The 19884-nt window shown below is 47.0% G+C and overlaps 1 protein-coding gene across 1 annotated transcript in view; it reads right to left on the reverse strand.

Moving 5' to 3' along the window:
* SYNPR (synaptoporin) overlaps positions 1-19884 on the reverse strand; it is a 93244-nt gene that overhangs the window by 19630 nt on the left and 53730 nt on the right. Inside the window, exon 3 of the mRNA XM_035547003.2 lies at positions 3844-3968. Within this exon, the coding sequence (XP_035402896.1) occupies positions 3844-3968 (125 nt within the window). The remainder of the gene's footprint in view (positions 1-3843; positions 3969-19884) is intronic.

Below are 19884 nucleotides of genomic sequence, written 5' to 3' on the forward strand. Positions count from 1 at the left end.
AGCCTACCCATCGCATGCAGATGAGGTGTACACTTTAAAGGGTACTCAGTGGAAACATCTTTATTCAAACGAGATGCCTAAAGAGTGAAAAGCTCCCGTAAAATACAATTTCCTTTTCTTTCAGACTCAGGGACTACTTCAAGAGACAGTTTTACTAGCACTCTGGAAATATAATGTGAGATTTAAAATAAAAAGGGAAAACAGCATTTGTTTTGCTCACTGCTGTAGTGCAAAGGCATGCATAGACATCTCCTCTCATCAGACTTTCCCATTAGCACTAGTAGGCAACCCTGCTCTATCCCACTGACTTATAAGCCAGTTTTATATTTATTATTTTTTTTAAGTCAGAAAGTTAGAGCAATTATAGAGAAATGTGGTGCTGAGCCACAGTTTTCTACAGTCTCCATCCCAAGCTGGATGCAGACCTGTCCAGCCCGGTCCATCCACTCCTGGAGCTCATCCCCATCATCGCACTGCAGCCAGGGTCTGAGCAAGGCACTTGGTCAAGACAGGGATCTGCAGAAGCGAGCTATCCACAAGGCAGAAGATATGATACCAGCAGGTAACCTGTGCCTGGCAGCACAGCAACCTGAAAGCACTGCTCCTTTGCAAAGTTTCATTTAAATCAGCTGCTGAAGCCCAAACACTTCAGTGCAACTCTGCCAGTTACAAGAAAAATGTTAGGCTTCTGACATGAACAATAAAGTAGCAAAAATTCCTCAGTACAAACCCAGTAAATAAAGCCTGTCAACTAAGCTGGCAATCAAGAAAAAAAATGTTTCTTAGAGGACTGGTTAAAAGACACCTTAAAAAGATGAATACCAGCAAGAAATATATGTGCACAGCAGGTGTACTACTCAACCACTTGCTGTCAAAGCAAAACCAATTAATAGCCAAGTGTGCAACGAAATTGTGGCTGAGATCAGAAGAAAAACACAAGTTCATAGGACCTTCACCAGAACCCTTTCCCAAAGAAAAAATATTGTTTCAGGGCACTTGGATGAGTGACAAATCCAATCTGAAATGGTGGCGGACTGTTCGACTGTAACAAATAATTCCAAGAAGCTGATTTTTCTTTCTTCTTAAAAATCAGTACTGGGGTGAGTGTTAAGTTGTTGAACATCCAGATATGTGCCAAATTTGCAACAGATACTGTACCAAGCACAGAGCCTAATGCTGAGAAAAACTTATTAACGTGGGACCAGAGATGTTCCAGTCCCCAAAATACAAACTTGTAAAACTTGATTTGCACATACAGGTATCCAGTCGAAAGGCTGCCTTGTGTTTTAAAGTGTGAAGATGTAAAGTAATCCTTTGTGATAGAAGCAGAAGCCAGCAGAAGAAACAAGGAAAAAACCTAGGGTGATCATTAAAAACAGCCTTATGAAGATCAGCTTGGACATGAAAAAGCCTCGCAGAATTGCGGAAAAGCTCGGCAGAGCTCCAGGAAACACTGCTGGTGGGGTGGTAGGGTTGGACTACGGGTTTCTTTGCACATTACAGCGTGACTACAGGGTCATGGATGTGGGCTGCAAGAAGCTTACATGAATTGGTGTACCACTTTGCCACAACTCTTCTCCAGAGGTTAACATGCTTATTTGCATTTCCCCGCTTCCTTTTCAAAGAGCAAACAAATCCAGGCCCAGAATTAAACTGAAAAACACCTTATACTGGATTTAGTTTACTTGCTTGAAACTCTTGACACTTAACTAGCCGTGGTCTAGCTGCGCACCTTCTAGGAGAAGAAAATGAATATCCTCACACACAGCAATTGGAATGAAAGCAGCTGCTAGTACAGCTGCACGCTTTTCTACATCCTAAGTCCTGCTGGAAGGTGCAGCTTAAAAAGCAGCGCTCAGGTATGTGACTGCTTCAGTGCCACCGCTGACAGCTGTGACAGTGCTGTGGTGTCAGATGCTCAGCAGCATCCCTTCTTCCACCCACACCTGCTCCAGTTGTCAGCCAATAATCAGAAAACTGAAGGCACTGGAAAGGAAAATGCCATGTGAATACGGACTTACTCAGACCCAGATGCAAGACAATTGGTGGGAAATTCATCCTACCTACACAAAGCCTACGTGTCCATGCAGGCAGGTAAGCTTCAGGATCACAGACCTGATGAAGGAGCCTGAGCTCAAAGCATCTCTGATTTTTTCCAAGGGTATCAACTGCTCTGACAGGAGACATTGCCTTTTCCAATCAAGGCCACTCCTGTTTTTAGAGCATCCCCTCTCCATTCAGTGAAAGGAGCACTAGAAAAAAGTGGAAAGATCAAATTCATGAAAAAACAAAACAGAAACATTTAGATAAAACTTATTAAAATGAAATCAAGTTCCACAGGCAGCACTGGGCCAGATTTTCCATGCACACGTCTGCATCTGCTACCCCACGTGCTTTTTGCATGTTCCTCATGTTCGCACGCAAAATGGGCAGACTTGCAGGTACATTCACACCACAAGAATATATCCAGGTGCTGGCTCCTCACATCCCACACTGCTCAGAGAGCACCAGCCACAGCTGGCAGCCACACCAACAGCTCAAGGGCCATCTACAGCCTCAGTCCCAGCTGGATCCCTCCTGCAAATAAACCTGATTTTGTATCATACACTACAATTACTCAACAACATCTCTAGTTTCCTAATAAGCAAGACTGGGAATTGCAGATCTGGCCACTTCCTTCCAAAAGCAATGGTCAATGTGCCTGGTAAAACATCCGGAGATATTTGCTGACTAGTTTTCTCAGTTTTATTAACTTTGTATAAAGTACTACTTAATAATCATGCAAATTAAAACCACTTTACTGTAGGGTGTATTCTGTAATGAATGCTGAAGAAATGACCTATTTGGAAGTGAATCACATTACAAATTCATATAACTCAATTTTCAGGATCCATCTCATGCATACTAAGCAGAAACGAAAGAAAACACAGACAAGTTGAAGATAAAAAGTAAACATTTGTAATAACAGGAAATAGGACTGCTGGGGTAATAAATGTGTGTCAAGTGACAACAACAGTTCAAGGAATCAAATTCAGTTTCTGCTGTTTGGAAAATGCTACATTTTAGAACATGTTAAAGTAATAGATGCTATTACATCTGGTTTGTACAAACTCATAAGCAAAACAGCATGTGATTTCCCAAGGAACCGAAATAATTTCAGTCCTAATATACTGGGCCTGAGATTGGATTATGCCTTTTTTTTTCTTAATCATCTCAATTCCTTAAAGAAATCACTTATGCAGAAGTGAAAGGTTTCTAGAGTGGTCCTGACATCTTTAAAAACAGAAGACTGTGGGTGTTCTTTTGAAGCAGGATCCTAAAACACAGGAGCATTTCATACATATTTTTAACCTCACTATAGTTTTCAAATGTACTTGAACAACAAAACCTCCTCCTCAGTTACTAATGGTCCTACTTTAAAGCATTAAGGCACCAAGAGATGCAGACAGACAATCAGTGTAATTTTCAAAAGAATTTCAAAACTGTCATTAAAACTTCCTTCATTTGCAGCTTAGTTAATGGCTACACCACAGTTAATGACTACTTTATCCCCTTTTTTCTTTTTCAGGTCAGTGTGCCTTTTTTTTTTTTTTCTTCCCTTGCCTGCCATGGCTCCCTGTGCTGTCCTGGCCTTTATGAGGCTCTTCTTGCCCTCAGCTGCTCTTCTTCACTGAGTTCCTATTCCCCAGTGGTTCCTATGGCCCCATCCACACCAGGTCCAGCCAAATTAATTCCTCCTGCCCACCCACAGTCTAAATAGTGTTGTGAGCAAAATTCAGGAGCCCCAAACTGGAGCTTCATCAGGAGCAACCTGCAACCGAACCGCTCCGACCCAAGGCATACCTGAACGGGTAGGCAAAGGCTATGTCAATGTTGAGGTCACTCTCTGACTTGTTTGCACAGTCCACACTGAGGCGCAGTCCTCCAGAGTACCCACCGCATGTTGCAAATGCAAAGATTGCAAAAAGCTGTCAAAAAAAGAAACAAGATCTTTATTTCATTTTGGCAACCACCGCAAGCAGATCCGTGCAGCAGCAGCTGCCCCCTTGGGTGAGGTTATCCATCGCTCCATGCACTCACAGCTTTGCCATGCAATATTCCTGCACCCTTCCCAAAAGCCAATACAAAGAACCATAAAAATTGAAGCTCTGTTGCTTCACATAGACAGAACCATCACCGTTTGTCTGTGTCAGGCATCTCAGCCCTCCCCTCCAGCCCCAAAGCCCACTTGGGATTCACAAGACAGTCAGCTATTTAAATCACCCGGCTGATGGGCAAGTTTGGACTAGAAGAGAAGGACGAATATTGACTGAGCATAACGAGTCAGTCCTGACACAAATAAAACACGGGCAGAACTATTTATAATGAGCAGGCAGGGATAGCAGTAGTGGACCAAGACAGTTCATATGGCCATCATCCCATTGCACAATGAAACAGTCATGTTGCTCATGTTGCCCCTATTCCATTTAATGTAAAGCTTGGGGAGAAAAAAGATGACTTTTTGATATTTATCCTAAATTACTACTATAATTCAAGATAGATACATAGATGCCATAAACTGAAGCTCAGCAAAACAGTATAAAATAAAAATAAGACATAGGATAAGCTCAGGCAAATTGGGCAGGAACAAAGAATTAGGGTGGTTCTGATGCAAACCCACAACACATCTTAATCTTCCAGGAGAAGGTAAAGGAGGGTTTGGGCAGGCCACAGACACATCAGCATTTATAGTTATTTCAGGTGTTCAGACAGAGGAAGAAAAAACCTCACTGATGCAGGCTGCCTTGGAATATCCAGAGCAAAAGTGGGGAGAGCTTACTTACACAACTGTGATCTAAATTAAAGGACAGGCTAGGCTTTGTTCCCATTGCATCAGTATAGACCTGAAGTAAGTACATCAGCTTTAACTGAGCTATTCTGAGATCTGCAGTGGGTCAGATATGGTAACAAGTAGCCCCCCAGTCACAGTCACAATTAAATATACTAGAGGCGAGAAACCCAAAGGAAACAAAGTGCATGCATCTGGAAAAATATCCAATACACGGCTTCCCCAGCACAGATGTACACTTCAATACCATTCACCCACCTTAAGATGGCTAAGGTTGGAGCCAGCAGGGAGCAGACCATGCTTTGAGAGAAGAAAGGAGGGCAACCAAAGAACGATGCACAGAGCAGTGCACACGCCTGGGAAAATAAGGCAAGGTGCCACCCTGCTACTCACTTCCACTGCATATCACTTAGGGGCAGATTTGCAAAGGTGTTTAGGTGCCTAATGATAAAGAAATTTGATAAAATTGTGATTGATTTTTTTTTTAAGCTGGGTTTACTAAATAAAAAAAAGAAAGCTGAAGTTTACTATGAATTGGCTTGTTAAGTAATTCAAAATAAATCTTCATGCCATAACTTGAGTAGTGTTCCCTAATCCTAAACCAGACATTTCCTCTGTAAATACAAAGTGTTGTTCTCCTTCTACATGTGGAACAGCACTAAAATCAGTATTAATCACCTCACTGCAATTTGTGAGGCAATGTCAGAAAACAATATATTAAGGAGAACAGGAGAGATTAGGGCTGACCTGCTTTCTGGCCTAATTAATGGAGTCGCAAATGCAAGTGTTTTGCAGATGCATAGGGAGCCGCAAAGATTAATGGCTTGCAATAAAGAGAGAAGCGAAGGGCTGCAGTGCAGGACAGGCCTACCGTAAATGAACGGCCATCACCTGCAGCTCTGAGCATGGGGACAGGGAGAAGAAAGACGTGCAATTCAATGCACCTCCTTTAGTGGAGTATTGGAAATTAGCTTGTGTGCCACCATGCTTATTCACCAGGGCCAAAGCACCACCCCAAAACCCACAGCTCAGACTACTCCTCCTCAGAAAGGATGTTCTCCTTAAGGAGCATCTTCGGCAGCAGACTCAGGCCCCCACAACCTCAGTCCCTTCAGATCCAGCACCACTTACCCTGAGTGCCATGAGGCTTTTCAGATGCCTCCTCTTGCTCAGCAAACCCTTCCTGCTGCTCCCCCTGCAGCCACATCCCACCAGGGCTGCCCACCACTTTCTATCCTTGCTCAGCACACGCTACGCTACAAGCACCCAGGCAGCACCCACAGTGTGGGAACAGGTGGGGAAGGGAAAAGGCACCAGCTGGAGATTTTTATACCCAGCTCCAGCGAGGGCTGTGCCAGCCCCAGCCCAGCTCTCAGCTGCAGCTGGGTCAGATGCTGCTCGCAGCTGTGCGCTGAGGCCACGCAGCACCTTTTGGAAGCACATTTAAATTTTATTTCATGGGGGAGCAGGGCAAAGACTTTAAATCTTGAGTATTTCCCCAGGGTGTCTTGGCCAAGCAGCAGGCATAATTCTCCTCTTGGCAAAGCAACTCTCTGTCTTTCTTCCCCCCCCCCCCCCAAGTTTTGCTGCTTTATGTTGCCAGTGGATCGCCTGGTGCATTAAGCCAAGATTTACTTGGTGGGTTCTGTGCGTGCTGTAATTCTGCGGCAGTTGCAGGAATGCTGTAAACACTATTGTATTTTATTATATCAGGATTTGTGTAAATGGCAGTTGTAAACCCCATAATGGGAGCTTTATGGGCCAGATTCAATAAAACCTCCATATGCAAGATAATTTTATTGAATCTAGCCTGTCTGAAATTGAAAAGTTTATGGAGAAGGGGAAAGCGTTTCCCTATGTTCCTATTTACTCTTTGCCTATAAATCCACGCTCAGCCCTTGTCCCATCTGCACTGTGCATGCATATCACTTTTCCCCTTCACATCAGGTCAATCTCCCACTGCGTGCTTACCTCTGGTTATTTATTATGTGGCCTCTGCCCTGAGGGCCAGCACCGTGCTTGCCTTCCCCGAGGAGCAGCTGGGAGAAGCACCGTGCCCCTGGGGCATCGCATCCCTGCCTGTGCATGTTGCCCACCTCTGGCCCAGCCCCGGCTGGAAGACCCTCCATGAGATTTTGGACACATTTCTAACAAGGCAGCATGTCTCTGAAGATGGCAGTGCCTTTCTGAATGGCACATAGATGTAGGTATTAATACTTAATTAATCCCCTGCTTTTCTAACGATGATATTCTCCCCGTGACCTTGCAGCCTTGGCCGGTGCTGTTGGCATATTTTTGTAGGGAAGCCAGGTAAATCTCACAGCCTAGCTTAACAGAAATTTATTACGGTACTGTGCAGTCATAATGTCTTTCCTGTTGAATCAGATTAGCATGTTTTAAAGATCAGCTGGACACTTAGCACATTGAGAAAAAATAGCAGTATAATTCCCAGCAGAGCACATGCAGCTCACACCCGTCCAGGGCAGGCAAAGACGGGAAGACCAGCCCATCGGCTGGAAGCCCTCTCTTCGATTCCAGCTTCAGTGCAGTGCCAGCAGCTTCTTTACTTCTGGTCAGGAGCTGCTGGCCACCCCACGACGGGTCCCCCCTGCAGCCACCCGACCAGAAGCACCTATTTGCATGCACACATCCAGGTTTTCGTTTCAGCAGCCCCTGGAGTGAGGCTTCAGCCCCACTCCCCTTGGTGCCTGGGGCTGGCACCGCCAGGAGCTGGTCCCTGCTGTGCTGAGGCAGGTGGCAGTGCCACAGCACGGGACCCCAGGTACGTCTCCTCCTGCCCCAGGAGTGACAAACAGGACGGTTTCCTATCACTTCTCAGCGCTTGGCTTTCAGACAAGTCCCCTCAACAGGTTTGCCGTGAGGACCAGAAGAAAGCAGAGCAGCTCCCAGCGAGGCGAGCTAAAAGGCTTACGTAGAGCACGTTGCACTAAAACATCCTGTTGGGAGGATAACGCTGTCATTTAAAATTGATGAAACTTTTATATAAGCCACTTGCCTTGCCTGGGATCACACCAGCCCCGTGCAGCAGCCCTTGGCAGCTCGCTGGCAGATTTTGCGGGGCTGGCTGGGGATGCACCCCACGATGAGGGCTGGTCCTCAACGCTTCTACTGGGCCGGGAGGGCAAAAGGGAACTGAAGCTGCCGGAAACCCACCAGGAGAGCTCCTGGCCCTGGGTCCTGCCTCGGTGCTGGGAAACTGAGGGGGAATTCTGACACTTGTGAAGAGCAGCAAGCAATTCTCGAAACGCCTCCTCTTTTATTAGTCACTTTACACATTGAAAGCATTTCACAAAGACATGTATTTCTGGCAGGGCTTTTGGATGTAAGACTTCCCCATAATATACACACTGAAAAGTGTTCGCCAGAGCTCCGTGGCTTTGTGCCTCCTCTGCTCGCTGGGGCCAGGGGGAGGGAGCACCCCCGTGCCCTGCAGCCAGCATCGCCCCGCGCACTGCCTCCCTTCACTTGGATTATTTATTTATGGAGCACAACCGGCAACTGAACATCATTATTAAGACTGTAAAGGGGAGATTCAAAGGCACTGAATGACTCTACGGGAAAACATTTACTGCAGAGCTGATGGCCCAAAATATGTCACCGGTGAAAAATTGGGGAGCGCTCTCTCCTCCAGTTGCCTGCCTGTTTCTTTTTTAAAATCTGGCATTTTTCCTGCGTGGATCCGAGCTGCAGACTTCCTGGAATCACTTCTCCTACGTACAAGCCTTCGTGCACTGGAGATTATCAGATTATTGACTTTGGGATTCCTAATTATATCAGTTTGACTGGTTGATGAATTGGAGGTGGATAGCACTGCAGCCAACGCAGCGCTGGGGGGGAGGCGATGACTAGCAGGGCTCATTTTCCTCCAACAACTATCCAGGGAGCGAGCTGAAATATATTCTCCTCCTGCTGAAAAATAAAGCCTAGAGCAATTGTCCACTAATTGCCAGGATTTAGTGTGCCCTCTTAGAAATAACCAGCAGCACTGCAAAAAGCAAGCCTGTGCCTGCCCAGACCTGGCTTGCTTGGACCAGGAGCCTGGGGATTAGGGAATATTTGAGGGTGTGGGGCTGGAGGAACCCCACGTTGTGAATGTTGTGTGCCCCATCATTGCCTCACTTTTAGCATGTTGGTGAAAGACCGCTCAAGCAGCTATCCCACAACCTCCAGGATGTGGTGGCAGCTGGGACAGGACTTTTGGGGTCACCACTGGGGCTGGGCACACACAGCTTGTCCAGATCTCACACCAAGCACCTCATAGCTCTCACTTGGGTACCAGGCTTCATTTCTAGTGCATTCTGAAAGGGGAATGGAAATGCAGCTACAATTGTGTCAGAGGAAAATACTTGCATCGACAATTTTGCCTGGCTTTGCACTGAGCTAAGCAAATCAGGCTTTTCTCACACAGTGTGGCGAGGACAGCCATTGCCTAAAAACACCCCGTCCTCCATCCCTGAGGCTAGCAGGACCCTCACAGCGGGCTCCAAAATGTCCCCACGTGGCCGGGCTTTTCCCTGGGCCATTTGTGGCAGCAAATCCCTGGGCTGGGTTTGGTGGCACCTGCGGAGACCATCCTCAGTGCCACTGGGTAGGAGCCCTGCAGTGGGCAGGGGCCCTGCAGCATCCTCTGTTTAAAGCACAGCATTTCACTTAATGCCTCGTGTTTTTAAAATTAAAAAAAAATACTTAATTTGATTCTAAATGGAAAGATTTATGGAAATGAAATTGGGGTATTTTTAGTGAGTGAGGATCATGTTATAATAATTCAGTTCTACAATACTTTAATCCCAAGGAGACAATTTTCTCTCTTTTTCTTTGAAGAAAATCTTTATCTATTTTACTCATCTTTCATTGATTATTCTAAAAATCCCATTTAGGCCCGCCACATAATGGTATGGTAGTCTTTTCTCATTATATTTTAATGGAATAAAACCCAACTGTATATGAGAGGATTAGATAGCCATTCGTTGAGGTAAAGAACATTGTTCCTCCAGATGGCCAGACAGAATCTGTGTAATGCCTTTCCTATTTATTAAGTTCAAAATGTAATGCAAGCTGATGAGATGTTTCATCCCGTGTTTAATGGGTCAGCCATAAAGTTGAAAGCTAATGCTAAGGTTGGCAGCTTGCACGGAAGAGTTAACTGGCAGAAAATAAAGACATATTTCGACATCTTCTTGGACTTGGTGAAATGAAAAGTTGTCAGAGAACAAAGCCACTTGCACAAGCAGGGCAGAGATGTTAAGCTCTTCCAGCCCCTCCAACCACTTGCCAAAGGTTTGACATAATTGAAGACATCTACAAGGACCTGCTTCATTATTACTATTACTATTATTAGTAGCCTTATTGTATAAATTGCCTTTTGCACATGGGCAGTGACAGGTCGGCAAGGAAACCACAGAACTAAACGCGCCGATACTCACCGCCAACAGATTTATGAGTACCTGAGTAATTGGTGGGTGTGCACCTGCTTCACTGGGGATGTATCACACAGAGTTGTAGCTCTGCCCAGCCAACGCCTGCAGTTCCTTCCCCCCCAGCAGCCTGGAAGTTACAGCTCTTCCTCTGCTGCCTTCCTAACTCCACATCCCTACCCTCTTCTTCTAAGGAGGTGGGAGCAAAAGCGAGACAGATTTGTTTAATTTGTGCATGCGATCCCTGAATAACTCATGTTGTGACATATGCCACTTCAGCGGAGACGTGCACTCCTTTTTGGGCCTGAAGACTTTTCCAGCCTGCTGGCACAAGAAGGCAGTTGTGATGCTCTCGGCGGGGATGTTCACTGCCACGGTGCCCCAGTGCCAAGAGTGGCCACCCCCAGGCTGCTCCAGTTCATGTGTGAATGCAACTCTGTCCCTGCTCCTTGTTGAAAACATGGGATTTTTTTGCGGGCATTAGAGTCTGATTATATGGGACTTACTGTGTAATGAGTGTAAACATTTAATTATAAAAATAAAAAGGTTGGACGGTTGCTCGTTTCCTTGCTTGCCTGGTGGGTTTAAAAACATCTGGGTTTAAAACAGCCCACCATATAACATAACTGCATACGGAGTGTGATCCAAATCATTACTAAGTCGGATTTACTCTCTCCAATAAACACAGGGATTTACCTTATGGCTGAGCAGTGTCCACACATGAAGCACTCTGAGAAAGTGCCCCAGAACCTAATGTCACTGACACCCCTGATGGGGGTCCCTTAGGGGCTCAGCAAAAGCCATGATGGTCCCATACCTCCTGCAGCATTGGATGGCAGTGGAATACACATGCAGTTTGTAAAAAAAGTGTCGTACACGGTAGCTGCACCGTCTGCCCTGGGACAAGGCACCTTCCCCGTCTGCTGTAATTGCTTCGTTATCCAATTTGCATCTTTGTTCTTTCCACCCGCCCCAGCGCTGCCTGGCAGACCTGAGTGCCGGAGGAGCATCTTCCTGCTCTGATTACAGCCTGCCACATGTGGCACCGAGAGGTGGGAGCTCTCCTTTGACCAGAAAATGCGCTGACGGCTGGGTGCCCGCAGCGCAGCGCAGCGTGGGGGCTGCAGCGAAACCCTCCCTGGGTCAGGAGCAACTCCACATGATTACCACAGGAAAGGCACCTGTCCTTCAATCACGCTGTATTATTTATGACCTAATGATTGCCCATTGACTAGCAGGGATTATACGTTTGCTGAGATGTTTCTGGGTGAATGAAAGGGCATTAACCTCATTATTATCATGGCCGTGCTCATCAGAGGCCATTAGCAGCTTCCTCTCGGCTCCCCGCGCTGCTGCGAAGCCACTTGGTGTCATCTGCTCCCTCTCCACCCGCCGCCCCGCCAGCACGCATGCCTGCACTCGGCTCTGTCTCATTTCTCAAGCAGACTTAAGGAAATGGGTGAGAATTATTTTGTTTGGGAAGGCATCCAGAGAACCCTTGGGACGAATAATCCAGCGCAACAGCTTTGTCCCATGAGGATTTGAGAGTGCTTTCAAACTGCTAAGCAATGAGGCCTCACGTCCTCCTCACATCCCCAGCAATGCTCCCTGAAATGATGGCTGGACGTCTTTTTTCAGTCTTTCAGCCTCACAACACCCTTACGAGCAGAACCACTGGGAACGAGGTTCTCCTTTAGGAAATCATGGCTGCTTTTCCAGGCAATATGTGTGTGCAGCCAGTCCTGGCCACCAAGACCCATGGTGGGTGTCCTGACCATCACAGAGGTGCCCTTCTTGCTCCAGCCCAACCTCACCATGGCATCCTTTGTGACAGAGGAAGGCTCGAGCTGTGCCCAGGCTCCTGTGCAGGACCAATCCCCTCGTCTCAGAGCAATTTTGGATGGAAAATTCCATCAGCGCCAGCTCCGACCTCAGCACCCGCCTCTATGCAAAGGGCTGGAAGAAGAATTTGCTCCTGGCTAGCTATCAGCACACATGGTAAAAATAATTTCTTTTCTAATAATTAAAACGATGGACTATAAATGAATGCTTGCCTTGTTGAGCTCTGGGAATTCACAGGGAACATTTTGAGCAAGAACCGTTTTCAACATTAAAAGCTCCCTTCCCTCTTCTTTTCCTCCACTCCTCTTACACTGTCCCCAGAGATGGCATTGCTCTCCTTCCTGACACTAGATCATAAAGAGCAACACCTAAACATTAACGTTTTTAGGGAACAGTAATAACAGTGTCCTTAAATTGGAAAAAAAATAATAAATATTCCATATCTCACTAGCTCTTGACACACTTCATCTGGCCAGCTTAAGCTGTCCCTGTTTCCTCTCCATCCTCACCCAGACCATATTCCTTCACACCTCTTCCTTGTCTCTTTTTCTTTCCATGCCTTCTTACTGGTGTTCCCTGAAATCGGCAGCTATACCTGTTTCTAAACACAAAAAAAAAGATAACAGAAAAACTTGGCAACCCCCTTGCCTGAACGCTCCCCATTTCCTTCGTGTTTCAAAATACTTGCAATTCGGAAATAGTCAGGCATGTTTTTCTTTCTCTCAACTGCCAGCAGCTGCTGTGTATCTTCTGTGCCACTTCCCAATGTACTTCAAATCCTATCAGAACCCAGAAAAAAGCAGGCGCTTGTTCGAAACCCAAATGCATCAATATGGTTTTGGCTGTTGCAATCTTTATACCTGCACTGCTGGAGATGATTATCCAGCTTTTACATCTGCAGATTCAGGCCTGTGGAATAAAACCAGGGCCGATAAAATAAGGAAGCAAAGAAAACACAAGCAGAAAATGAAAAAAGCAATTGAACATGCTATAAATTCAGGATCAGGTAAAAGCTAATTATGGTCATATTCGCTAGGAAGAAGAGGGCACAGTGAGGGAGATAGACTTATTAATTATTTGTGTTATGGTAGCACTTAGAAGCCCCAGTCCTTTATCTGGGACTAGCTGTGCTATACATGGCAAACACTCAAATATCTCCGGGTAATTGCACACATTTTTAAGAAAAATGTGCAAATGCTCTGTTCTTTCACCTTCAGCAGCCTCTGCTTTGTTGTTGTTGCTGGAGGAGTCCAAGTTCACCCCTGGCCTCGTTCCGAGCAGCTCGCTGGATGCTCTCATGGGTCCAAGAACAAATAATTCAGCAGAGAGGCATTTTCCACCCATAGCCAAAGTGGGCAAACAGCAGCAAAACCCTCACTGTGGGCACAAGGCTTATCCATCAACAACCCCATCCCCTGGCCTGGGGGACAGAGCGCTCACTGTTGCCAACAGGGATGTTTCATCCTCATTGACTCTGTGCAAGTTTGATTGCTTTTCTAATTAAGATAAATTTTATGGTAATCTACCAGGCCCCTTAGACTAAATCACTCAGTTAATCTGTTGTTAGTGCCCATATGTTTACAGCTTTCAAGCCTGCTGCAGCATATTTGCTTTGCCAGGGTGCTGGGGAAGTTTGGTGAGAGGTGAGCTGCGGCGTGGTTCTTCAGGTGGTGGGACAGCTTCCACCCAGACAGCCTGTGCATGGAAGGAAAGGAAAGGAAAGGAAAGGAAAGGAAAGGAAAGGAAAGGAAAGGAAAGGAAAGGAAAGGAAAGGAAAGGAAAGGAAAGGAAAGGAAAGGAAAGGAAAGGAAAGGAAAGGAAAGGAAAGGAAAGGAAAGGAAAGGAAAGGAAAGGAAAGGAAAGGAAAGGAAAGGAAAGGAAAGGAAAGGAAAGGAAAGGAAAGGAAAGGAAAGGAAAGGAAAGGAAAGGAAAGGAAAGGAAAGGAAAGGAAAGGAAAGGAAAGGAAAGGAAAGGAAAGGAAAGGAAAGGAAAGGAAAGGAAAGGAAAGGAAAGGAAAGGAAAGGAAAGGAAAGGAAAGGAAAGGAAAGGAAAGGAAAGGAAAGGAAAGGAAAGGAAAGGAAAGGAAAGGAAAGGAAAGGAAAGGAAAGGAAAGGAAAGGAAAGGAAAGGAAAGGAAAGGAAAGGAAAGGAAAGGAAAGGAAAGGAAAGGAAAGGAAAGGAAAGGAAAGGAAAGGAAAGGAAAGGAAAGGAAAGGAAAGGAAAGGAAAGGAAAGGAAAGGAAAGGAAAGGAAAGGAAAGGAAAGGAAAGGAAAGGAAAGGAAAGGAAAGGAAAGGAAAGGAAAGGAAAGGAAAGGAAAGGAAAGGAAAGGAAAGGAAAGGAAAGGAAAGGAAAGGAAAGGAAAGGAAAGGAAAGGAAAGGAAAGGAAAGGAAAGGAAAGGAAAGGAAAGGAAAGGAAAGGAAAGGAAAGGAAAGGAAAGGAAAGGAAAGGAAAGGAAAGGAAAGGAAAGGAAAGGAAAGGAAAGGAAAGGAAAGGAAAGGAAAGGAAAGGAAAGGAAAGGAAAGGAAAGGAAAGGAAAGGAAAGGAAAGGAAAGGAAAGGGATACACTGCAGAGACAGAACCCCATGCTGATCACCTGTCTCTTCCCCTGTATGCACAGAAGGGGTCACCACATCTTTCTCATTTTCCTTTTTTCCCTCCAAAATAATAGTTGGACATGACAGGAGAGGAAGGCTGAAGACTTTCACAGTATTGCCACGTCTCTGACCCCAGACACCAAAGCAAAGAGGATTTTCATCGCAGGCTCAAGGGCTCTGAGCATCCTCTCGGGCAAAGGACCGTCACCACTTTGCAAATCAAGGGTTTGGTTTGACTAGCAAGAGTCAGCCCCCTCCCCACCTGCACCAGACACCGAATGAAGCAACAACTGAGCGAGTGCTGTACCATGCTGCCCCTGCAGGACCCCAGCCTCCCCCACAGCCCCCAGCCCACCACGAGACCATGCTGCATCAATGAGGGGCACCACGCTGCTCTCTGAAAAGACTCGTGCTCAGCTTGCTGAAGGAAAGAGAGCCCAAAGGCAAAATCAAGAAAGACCAACCTCTGGGTCAAGTTGCCATCTGCCATCCTACATACAGGGAAATATTTTCTGAAAAAAATGGTCATGTAATTGTACAAGAACCCTTAATCAAGAATGACATGACGAATAAAACACCACCTGCCATCACCAGCAGTGACAGGCAGCTGCTATCCAATATCAACAAAAATACCTTTCCCCCCGTGGAGTACCTATTGATCTGAACAGGATTAACAGAGGTGAGGAAAGTATTCATTAAGTCTTCCAAGGACTTGGCTAAAAAAAGAATATCTGGCATTCAGGAGGAGATATTTAAGAAATCAATCTTTTAAGAGCTTAAGGAATTTCTCTAGGAACTGACTGAGCTGCTAGGTGCCACACAGCCAACAAGACGCGTTTCAGAGGAGAAGCAGCTCCCCAAGATACCTCCCCAAAAATAACATTTTAGCTCCCCCAAAATAACATTTCTACCTCCTTCCAAACCCTAATGCACCTGCCAGAAAGAGACAGCAGCTCCTCCACCCTACTGGCACAGCTTTTGTGGTTTCAGCCCTGGAGGTGTGTGAAGCTCTTTGGGCATGGTCAAGAAGAGGTGGCAGAGGATGCTCCGAGGGGGCTCAGATGGGGAGAAGCCACCCCCAGACCTGCCACCACCAGGGAGCAGGAGGTGGAGGAGGACCACACGTTGCAGTGCCAGGATGGGCAAAAGGCGACAGACAGAAAACCATGAGCATGGAAGACTTTTGTATGTACAACACAGGGAGTAGGGCAAGCTCTGCTGTCCCCCCGAGTTTGTCTTGGCCATATCCTGTAGAGAGAGCATGTGGGGGTTGGAGGGATCATTTCTGCTGAGCCACAACGTCCTCTGCCAAGGAAAAGCCTTGCAGCGATGGATGTAACCACACAGCTCACAAAGGGCCTTCTACTCCTTCGGCTGCTGGCGAGGGTGAGCCCTGCCCTGCCTGCAGTCACACCAACCAGCCCTGGCCACTTTTCCTGCTTCAAATCTATAAAGACAAGCCAAACCATCTTCTTAATTAACCACAGCATGCCCAGCTTTCAGGGAAGTCTGGCACCCCTGCTATGATGAGTTACGCGGCACAGAAACCCCAGCCCTTTCGTTCTGCAGGGCTGGAGGCAGGAACCACGCTCCTCGGCTCATGTCAGCCGCCCCTTCCCCTCCAGGGGCACCCAAACGTGCTCCTTGGCCACCTTCCTGCTCACCTGGAGGTTCCTGCGCTAAGCCACATGCCTCAGGCTCGGCAAAGCTGGAAATGCTTAAAGCAATCCTCAGGCAGGCAGGATTATGCTTAGAAAGTGTGTGAGATACGTGCTGCTCACTCACGCCCTCCGCACCTGAGAGATTAAACGACTGGGAAAAAAGATTAGATTGGGAAAGCGACCATTATGGTTACGCACCTTGTCCCCCAACACTGTGCCGAGCACACACGCTCATGGGAAGCTATGCAGTATAAATACACACGGTGCTTACGAAACAGCAATCATGTAAAAATGGAAAAAAAAAAACTGAACCGGGCACACGTTCATCCTGTTTTGGGGTGGGAAGCGGAGCCCCAGGGACAGGCTCCCTGCTCCAGCAGCCACCAGCAGGGCTCGGGAGCTGGCTGCAGAGTGGGCACAGCCCCCAGTGCTGCCTGCAGCTGCTGGGCACACAGGTGGGAAGGCAAGTGCAACTCCTCCGTCTGGAGAAAAAAAAAAACATTGGAACAATTAAGCTTGCCCAAAAGCAGCTTAAAATGACTAAGCAGTTATTGCCAATTTGAAATTTTGCTCTGGAAGAGTTCAGCCTGCGCTGCCAGACACATCCTTACCTTCTCTTATGGGTTTAATAAAGCCAGTTACTCTCTTACTGGAGCACACTTCAAGCACCTATTAGCATGCCCTGGGATCAGGAGAGTAGGTGGATTATTCCGGGTAGGGTGTGTGAATTTTCCAAGCAGGTAAATACTCGAGCCTGTTCTCACAGCAGCTCCAGCTCATGGAGTTTTTAAAGACTTGTGAAGCACCGACGTGATCGACTCCCAGGGATATGATTCAAGTATGAAAGAATCAAAGTGCCGATAAATTAATGAATATAAAGCAGCGAATTCAAATGTTTATCATGCAGTCTGGAGGTGTTACAGCTACACATCTTGTTTTCCTCAGCCGTACTGTTACAATCACCGTCAGGCATTGCCCGGAAAGCACACGGTGAGCTATGGTGGGGAGAGAGAAATAACTGCACCTCGCTGTTATTTACAGGTAACAAAGAGGTCTCCAAGTTAGCCGAGAGCGCGGAGGAATGAGGCTGCTGAGCTGTACAAAGCAGAGGCAGGGAGCAGAAAGTCAGAGCAACAGTCTATTGACCTACATTAACGATATTACACTCTGAAAAGAACGCTATGCTCTTAATTATTTTAAAGATTTTCTTTATTTCAATAATACGTTTTGGTGAGGAGCACGTTGCTGCCCACCTGCCGTACTTCAGATTGATCTCTCCAAGGTAATGTGCAGTCAGATATTCATGCTTCAGGTTGATCGATACGAAATAGCTCTTAACTGATTTTTTTGTATCAAATATTGCTGCATTATTTTCGAGGAGCCTTTGGTTAAAAGTGCCAGAAGAAACATGACAAGCGTTACGTTTAACATTCCTTTAATCCTCACTCTCCACATTTCTGCTGTAAAATGAAGTGCAAAACAAGTTTTCAAAGCAGGCACCCCCCCCTCTGCAATGCAAAATACAAACCAAAAATATTTCAATGTATCTAAAAACCATGGAACAGTTGGGCTCAGCATGAGAGTACAAAGAAACCAAAGCTAAAAACAATTTGGTGGGCTTTGCAATTCCTTTAAAAACCCACTTCTCCCCCAAAACAGCACAGTTACACAAATAAATAGATATGCATATAACTTACCGGAGCAAATATCACCATACACATTTACAAAAGGATTTATAATCCAACTTGCGTCTCCTGAAATAAAGCAAGGTTTGTCTCATACTAAAAATAAAGGCTCCCAAAAGCTTCTCGCAGTGGAGAGGGAGAGAGAGAGGGAGGGAGGGAGGGAGCGAGCACCAGCTCCTTGCCTCTCTTTTTATGAAGCAAATAAGGAGAGCAAGAAAATCAATGCTGAGAGAAAGTGAGCTGATATACCAATCAGGCAGCAGCCTCAGCCTTATTTGCGGAGGGATAGCAAAATGGTCATATTATTAGACAATGACTACACACAGCCTAAGTGGAGAAATCTAATACTTTCCCCGTGGCGAGAGGCTGATTGCTCTGTTGCGGTGCAGGTACCACCACGGCGTGCTGAGATGCAGCCCAGTCCTCCCCACGGTGCATGCAGAACGGCTTTGTTCTGCGTGCACGCTCTGGGGAAAGGAGCACCTCACCACTGCTGGGCTGAAGTTGGGCTCAGCTTATAAGAGCCTCCGAATCTGACACTTGCAGGTTGCCCCCGGGGCAGCGCACCTTCGTTGCTGGCTTTTGGGGGCTCTTTGCTGTGTTTTGCAGACCTCCCTGCCGTGCCTCTCACTGCCTCTCAGACAGCTGCCTGCAGCTCCAGCAAGGAGCCCGTCCAGAAAGGGGATCAGACCTTTCAGGCCACGTTTACTGTAACGTGCACTGAGCTTCTCCCGTGCCCTCACAGAACTGGACCTCCAGAGCATCTCCCTCAAACTCGTGCTTTTTCCACTTCTTTAGCGTCAGAGAAAACCTAGGGGGAACCCACAGGTTCCCTTCCACCAAACGGGAAAAGTTCTGTGCTATTAATTTACCCAGACCAAACCTTCACCGTGCCTCTGTTTGCTGGGAGGAGGAGGAGGAAAGCACAGCAGGAGCTTAGCTCACTGCCTCCGACACGCAGGCATCTGCTTGCCAGCGGCACTCATCTCTGGCAGCTGCACACCGGGTCTTTGGGATGCTGCCACGCCTGCTGCCCCGGCACCGAGACACAAGGACCCCACAGCCCGTCCCCGCAGACCCCTCACCAGGTTTCAGACCTTGGCACGAGACAGATCCATGGCTCCTTCTCTTTGCAAGGAGCCCGGCTCTCATCGCAAGCCCATTGCCCCAGCGGTGTTTTGTGTAAGTGAGACCGTGATTCACACTCCATGCTATTTTTTTTTCCCCCCACCAGCCCTGGGTTTATCACTGTTTTGCCCTCTTTTCCAGACTCTGCAACAAACGCATGTGACTTAATAGATGAAACACAACGTGAACTTTCTCTTTTATTTGGAGACAGAAGTTACATGCTGGCATACAGAAATACCTGCTGGCTGACAGCAGTTCTCCGCAGAGCAAAATTTGAGCGCATTTACTTTTCCGTAGCAGTTTGGAATTCAGATTGTGCCAGGAGAGCTGGAATTCACAGGGAAAAACATAAAGATAAAAGCCAAGGGGACTGAATGCACCTGATAATTCAATTTGTCCATTTGGGGCTGGCACTCACAGCACTGGATGCTCACAGCCCGGGCACAGAGGATGCTCACACAGCCCCTGACGAGCTCCGAACCTCTGGGCCTGTTTCCCACGAGCGGGAGCCGCACCACCACGCTGCCAGATGTCCCTTCTGGCACCACGGCCCTGCCTCTCCAACAGAGGCGGCTCGCTGCCAGCCAGCGCTGCAAGGAGACATCACGGTGCCGAGCGAGTTCTCCGGGGAGAGATGCTGAGGCGCTGCTCCACAGCTTGGTGCGTTCGAACGGAGGGGAAAGCACCTGCCTGCTGCTGTGCGTGCTGCC

Source organism: Cygnus atratus, chromosome 10, assembly GCF_013377495.2.
Source record: "Cygnus atratus isolate AKBS03 ecotype Queensland, Australia chromosome 10, CAtr_DNAZoo_HiC_assembly, whole genome shotgun sequence".
Classification (NCBI taxonomy): domain Eukaryota; kingdom Metazoa; phylum Chordata; class Aves; order Anseriformes; family Anatidae; genus Cygnus; species Cygnus atratus.